This window comes from Etheostoma cragini, chromosome 4, assembly GCF_013103735.1.
Source record: "Etheostoma cragini isolate CJK2018 chromosome 4, CSU_Ecrag_1.0, whole genome shotgun sequence".
In the NCBI taxonomy this organism is placed as follows: domain Eukaryota; kingdom Metazoa; phylum Chordata; class Actinopteri; order Perciformes; family Percidae; genus Etheostoma; species Etheostoma cragini.
In genome coordinates this window covers 12088809-12095608 of record NC_048410.1, presented here as the reverse complement: position 1 = coordinate 12095608, position 6800 = coordinate 12088809, and the positions used below count along the sequence as shown (strand labels likewise).

The following is a 6800-nucleotide window of genomic DNA, read 5'->3' as shown; positions in this document are numbered from 1 at the left end:
GACGACTCATTTCTGATCTCCACAAACCAATGGGTGACGTCACTCATGCTCTGTCCATTTATATTAACGGTCTATGAGCAGGACCAAGGAGTCCATGGGAGGACAGGATAATGTAAAAGGTTAGGTGTTAGGGCAAACAATAATTAGAGATATGAAAGAATGCAATAACCTTTTTGTTGAAATATATTGTATAATTAACCTGTGTATTCCCAAACTACACTTAATTATCCTGTATTCAAGTCACAATCCATAATTTGTGTGATTTCTTAATGAATGTATGAACTGGGAGTCATGATGATGGCATGATGAGTGGCCTGGCCTTCTGTTCTGATTAGGATTAAACAATGTTCTTGGCACATGGTTTTCTCTGACAGCAAGATTATTTATATAATAAAACCAGATATGTTCCGGGATTTAAATGCTGTGAGACTCATTTGTTTATGAGTGTCCCGGGGTTGCTGACCTAGTGGGGAAGATGGTTTGGCGAACATGTTTGTCAGAAACTTTTCTGATGTGTCTATGAGTCATCAATGACTAAATTTGCAGTAATCGGTATTGTGGCGGACAGATAAATAAAACATTTTTTAAAACATTTATATGGTTCTGCAGTCAACGCAGACTGTGAGAATGTTTGTATTCTGTTGGTTTCAGACTCCTGACGCTGCTGTGTGTGCAGTGGAGTGCAACATGCACGACTCACAATTTTCATAATTCCACTTTCTGTCAGGAAAGCAGAGTTCACCCTTTGTTGGATCAAACATTTACAGCACTATGCTGCTGTGTGATGATTTGGATATACAGACAGCTAGTTTAGGTGTCAAAAGCCGCCTTGTTCATAAAAGCCTACACTGTACTTCCACTTCTTGCTTGTTCCTTCTTTCAGCTCCTTTTTTCCGTTGTCAGAAATAACTATTCTGTCACAACAATTACACAATACGACATCAGAGGCCGATGAAGCTGCCTTTAACTGTGTATTTCTCTCTAGGTCAGCAGACACAGAGACCTTTGGGACATTGGTGGTAAATGCAAAATAGTGCACTAAAGCTTCGGTTTATTTTCTCTGTATGGTAAATTGTGATACAGTAAGGAATGTGCAGCATGCAGACTGAAAGTTACCAAAGAAAGAAATGTACAAGAAAAAAGACAAACCTAGATGTATGAGTAGTTCTTATCTGATTTCTAATTTGCTAAATAATCCTTCAACCTATGAACACCTACTGTAGCTAGGGAAAAGTCTACAACCCATCAGGATTTGGGTTTCCATAGATAGAATATGACAGAATCTTCCCTGTTGGAAAAGGTTGATTTAAGTTCTGCTGTTGGCATGCAAAGACAAACCTTTAGTGTTAGTGTGTTGCCTCAGGTTTAAGTCTGAGGCCGTACAATGCCAACCAGCCACCATGCATTCACATCTTGAGACCAGCTGTTTTGTCAGCTAGTGCTGCTGTAGCATTTATACCAGTCCCACACACAACAGTCTGCTGTAGTCTCAACTTTGGTAAAATACCGTACCAATGCCCCAACAAAGTTTCAAGTCTTTTTGAGAATTTTTACAGGATAATACCAACGTTCAGTCAGCCACAACTAGATAATAACACATTCTGTAGACTTTTCCATTGCTTTTGGTTTATAAGGTTTGTATAAAATCTGACCAGAGGAATCTCCTGTAACTTCATCAGAAATATGACACTGCGAGCAGGAATTGAATATGTCAGCCTAAACAGAAACAGTAACTAAAGATCCTCAGACATTAACTTATTTTCTCTTTGACAAAAAATATATTTTAAAACCAAAGGTTTTATAATACAGAAGCACCCAAATGAACCCCCCAGCCTTGTTGGTTGGATTTGATATACTGTATTTAAACACATTTCTGATCATTTTGTGCCAGAATTAAACAAAAACAAAAAAACAGTTGTAGGGCAGCATCTTTAATTTTTAACATAAATGATATTTAACTGCAGAATTCCACTTTCAGCTCTAATCCTGAAGTTTTGGCCACTGTGGGGAAGAAGAACTCTACAACAAGCTGACTAAAGCAATTCAGACACAGAGCAACATTATCTATGGAGTTGTGTTTCTGGCCACCTGATGAATTTAGGTCCCCTATTCACTCACTTCTTTTCTTTGTCAACTCCTGAAATTAATATCTTGGTGTTTTACTCTCTAGATGTTAGACTTAGACTTTCACCCAAAGGTGCTCTGATCATTACCGGCCGATATAGGGTCTTAATAGTTTGATCGTGTCTCTAAAGGCCGGTCAGGCAAGCAAAGGAAAACTCTCAAACAAAGTTGCCCAGCAAGAAATAAACAGTTACCAATTCATGATACTTTGTCATCTCATAATTTTAACACTTAACATAACATGCTGTTGAGAATGCTCCAATAAATAATGCTATGCTATGTGACTGTTGATACTGCTTCCAGGCTCCAACAATGGATAATTGTGTACAAGTAGTAAACATAAATATTCGCTCAAATGAGATAGGTGTGAGGAATGCAGGAATGTGGAAGTGAAGGCCCATAATTGAACTGTGATACATACTCTTAGGATATACAGTACAACACCAGGGAATCAACAACACGGCATTAACCCTAAGGGAATAACATGGAAGTGTTACAGGGATAGTTTCACTCAGGGTTAACAACCTCTACAGAGAGTTTAACAGTAGTTGAGTGTGTCGTCCACTGCACGGCTCCGTGTCCTCTCCCAACAGCTGTACAATTCACCAGCAGACAGGTTGGCTGCAGGTCAACTGGCTGCTCTTGTAATTCTCATTCTTGAGGGATGGATCATCGAAGCCACAGGGCTGACTCATAAGCCCGGGCTGAGTTAAAAAACTTCTGGAGCGCTCAGAGAACAAACAGTCTGCTGTGGGACTCTGCTGTGCACTACTCAGGCTCTGAGCATCAGCCTGGGATTCTTTGGGACAGAAACTCTTGATGAAAACTTGAACATGGACTACACATGGCTGTTGCTGCTCAACCTCAGTGGAGCTATTTGTGCAGTGGTGCAATGGACTGAATTAGAAGAAGCAAAGGTAAGATGATAGTTTGCTTTTTAATTTGATTAAAAATACATTCACAATTCACCTCATCTCAACGGCAAGTATATTTGCAAGACATGCTGCATACATTGACAGTATTCTTTTTAAGTGTAGGAGAGCTTTATTGTCTGCCTCTGCATTCACAGGCCTATTTGAGGCAATATGGTTACCTCAGTGACCCCGCTGATCCACAGGACCCTTATCACCTGGAGGAGGTCATTGAAGCTCTCAGGTAAAATAGACTGATGGTCTCTCAAGTTAGCCACAGTTAGCCACTAACAATACATTTAGATCTACGTGAGGGTCCATGAAAACAATACTCCCACACAGAGTGGAGGAAGATGTTTGATCACTTCTTGTCTGCAGGGTTTTTCAGGGGGTGAATGATCTGCCTCCCACTGGAGAACTGGATGAAGCTACTCTGGATGTGATGAGACAACCACGCTGCGGCTTGGAGGACCCCTTCAATAAGAAATATCACAAATACAGAGTGATGGGTGAGAAAAGAAAAGAAAATCTTTTGCACAAAAATCAATTTCACAAAACTAAGCAATGTTATGTCTATGTTTTTTGTATGTGCTTTGACGCTATAGTTATGGATCTGTTAAAGGTGCCTACAGTACGTTCTCCACATGTCCTGCAGTGTCAACAACGGTAAAAGTGCTTGTTGTTTTAACTTTCACAACTTGAGGCACGTTGTCAGAAAGTTGCAAGGTCTGGATCAGCAACAATGTGTCTGATTCATTTCAGATGTCTCAGACTTTTAGAAACCTTTAACAATTTGGAAAGATCCAACGATCTCTAAAGGCAGCAACTTTCATCACCTCCATTTTTTATACATTAAGAAAGACCAGTGAGATGTCCCTCTTTGGTAGAAATACTGGTAAAGAAATAAAAACACTTCAGAACTCAAGTAGTGTTAACTTCCTTATTTAAAGTGCACACAACGTATTATGAATCCTTAGATGTGATCCGTGCTATGGGCTAACAAAAACACATCTATAAAACCAGGATCTACAAAGTAAAGTGCTAACGTTTTTAGAGTACTTTTTTCCCCCCCAAAGGTGGTCTCACTGACAAAGAAAAGCAGAACACTTTCAGTGAGGTTTTGTTGAAGCAATTTAGAATAAAGGATTCTTTTCTGGCAGGTCGTTGGAGAAAGAGGAGTCTGACCTACCGCATCTACAACTACACACCTGACATGAAGAAGGCCGAGGTCAAGATGGCCATCAGCTCTGCCTTCAAGTACTGGAGTGATGTGGCTGCTTTGAGTTTCAGAGAAGTCATCTATGGCAGAGCAGACATAAAGATCTACTTCCACAGAAAAGATGGCTTCTGCTCTGTCCCATTCGACGGCCGTGGTCAGTTTTCTGTTAAAACAGTTCTATCTAGCTACTATTGGGCCTACTGTCCCCTAAAACACTAACTCAACTGTTTGTTTGTACCACCTGCAGGTCATGTACTTGCCCATGCTGAGTCACCAGAATCTGGTATTGTCCATTTTGATGAGGATGAGTTCTGGACCGAGGGAACATATTATGGTACTAATCTGCGTATTGTGGCTGCACATGAAATTGGCCACGCCCTCGGCCTGGGCCACTCTCAGTTCAGAAGCGCTCTGATGGCTCCAATCTACACTGGTTACCGTGCCAACTTCAGGCTGCATACAGATGATATCAGAGGCATCCAGGTGTTATACGGTGAGTGTATCAAGAAGGCCCAGTGGATTAAATTAGAGCTGTCATTTTGGTATTGACTGTATTGTATCTGTACTTGTGAACTTATGAATCAGTACCTGTAACTCGACCAGACACTTCATGTGATTGCATAATTTTAGATAAACTGTTTTTTATGTCAAAAGAAGGAGAGCGTGCATTCATCCTAAATTCTCTATTTTGTAGGCAAACGTATCACCAGCACTTTAGCCAGTCCAACACCCCCAGACAGTCTGGTTTCCATAGAAACCAGCCATGACACTGAGAACATCCCTGACCCCTGCACCGCCACACTGGATGCCATCATGTTAGGTATGTTACAGACTAGCTGTTGCTAAAATAAACTAAAATTACCACCTGTGTGCATTGTAACCTGGGTTTACAGGAAATAGCCAACTAATTCAAACTTTAATTAGCAGCATTTATGAGCCACAATAAAGTTTAGAAAATGTTGTCTTTTTGATCTGTAATCTTTTTTAAAGGAACATGAGACAGTAGTTCCATCATTCAAAACAAGCTGATTTGTTCACTTGGGAAGGGTAATTTGTTGACTTTAAGTACATTTTCACAACAGGTTTACATTATTTGGTCTATGACTGTGATGATATTAACCTTTCTACATCAGCATATCAACAGTTATGTTGTGCCATCATATCAAGAAATTTGTAGCACAACAGCAGGATCAAAAAGTGTGTCACAAAGACGTTACCACACTGTATGTTTAATCAGGTCCATGGAGGAAAACCTTTGCTTTCAGTGGTGATTATGTCTGGACGATCTCTGATCTGGGACACAACACACCCATAAAGATTGACAGGCTGTGGAGGGCCCTCCCTGGGAACCTAAGTGCTGCTGTGCACTCTCAAAGATCCAACAAGACATACTTTTTTAAAGGTACCGTTGCCCTGTATACTTTAGTGTGTTATTATGCTTCTGTTGCTGTGAGTCCAGAATTTAAACGTGTGAACATTTATACTGTTTCTGGTCACAGGCGATAAAGTGTGGAGGTATACCATGTTTGTGCTGGACTACGGCTACCCCAAACAGGTCAAACGGATCCCTCCTAATATTGATGCAGCCGTGTACCTGGAGAAGAACAAGAAGCTGGTCTTTATCAAGGTATCAAAACATGAGGAGCATTTAAACACGCAAGTTCATCCTCATTTATCTTGCAGAAATCCTCAGTTTGTTTCTCTTTGCTGTCTGCCTGTGTAGGGTTCAGAACACTGGCAGTGGGATGAGCTGACATACTCGGACTTAAGTTTCTACCCCAAACCGCTTTCTATGCTTTTCACCGGAGTTCCGTCCAGTCCGGATGCAGCCTTCACCTGGACCAACGGCAAGATCTTTTTTTTCAAGGGAGATGAGTACTGGCGTGTGAATGAGCTTCTGAGGGTCGACAGAGGATACCCACTGAGCAAGAAGGAGCGCTGGATGCGATGCTAGGGTTCCACCATCAGGGGGCAGCATGTATCAAGAGGTCCACAGCAGGGGTGCTGGTTCTACTCCAGAGGCATTGACAACAGACAACCTCAATAGCAGTGATGGATTGTGAATTGTCATCTTATACTTAAAAACAAAACTGCATGGGAATTGATTGTATTTCACTGGATCTGATTTTAACCAAGCTCCAGCCTCCACGGCTTTTTTAGGGCGTACTCTTTGAGCACAAAAATGTTTGTGAAAATGATGTAAGCTTTTGCATGATCTCAGGGAGAAACCAAGGGAGGCAATGTTAATTGTCTCCAACATATGTGTTGGATTATGTGTTAATTCTTTCAGTAAGATGTAATGTGACGATGGGAGTGTGCACTTTCTGTTCAGACATTCTGATCAACCAATTATGCGACTTTTAAAAGTATGTTTAGCATGTAACACTTCCATTATCACATGAATCACACTGGTCTGTCAGAAATCATGTTACATAGATAAAATTTAACATTTTCTACAATTGAATAAGACACGTCTGCTGTGAAAAAAAATTCTGTATGCAGTTACCTGTCACCAATAAAAACACCATACAATAAAAGGATAGAAG

General features: G+C 40.7%; 1 protein-coding gene across 1 annotated transcript; it reads left to right on the top strand.

Moving 5' to 3' along the window:
- Nucleotides 1–2849: 2849 nt before the first annotated feature.
- Nucleotides 2850–6734, top strand: mmp19 (matrix metallopeptidase 19). Its single transcript, XM_034868646.1, has 9 exons — nt 2850–3041; nt 3194–3279; nt 3414–3544; nt 4196–4408; nt 4502–4747; nt 4949–5074; nt 5492–5656; nt 5754–5881; nt 5978–6734. Exons 1-9 carry the CDS (start codon nt 2958–2960, stop codon nt 6206–6208), a joined length of 1410 nt encoding a protein of 469 aa, XP_034724537.1. The 5' UTR covers nt 2850–2957; the 3' UTR covers nt 6209–6734.
- The last annotated feature ends 66 nt before the right edge of the window (nt 6735–6800 follow it).

Bases quoted from the DNA above. Each gene is read 5' to 3' on its own strand.
- mmp19 (XM_034868646.1), top strand. From the start codon at position 2,958: ATGGACTACACATGGCTGTTGCTGCTCAACCTCAGTGGAGCTATTTGT. The intron at 3,545-4,195 runs GTGAGAAAAGAA...CTTTTCTGGCAG, and splicing joins TCACAAATACAGAGTGATGG to GTCGTTGGAGAAAGAGGAGT. The intron at 5,075-5,491 runs GTATGTTACAGA...ATGTTTAATCAG, and splicing joins ACTGGATGCCATCATGTTAG to GTCCATGGAGGAAAACCTTT.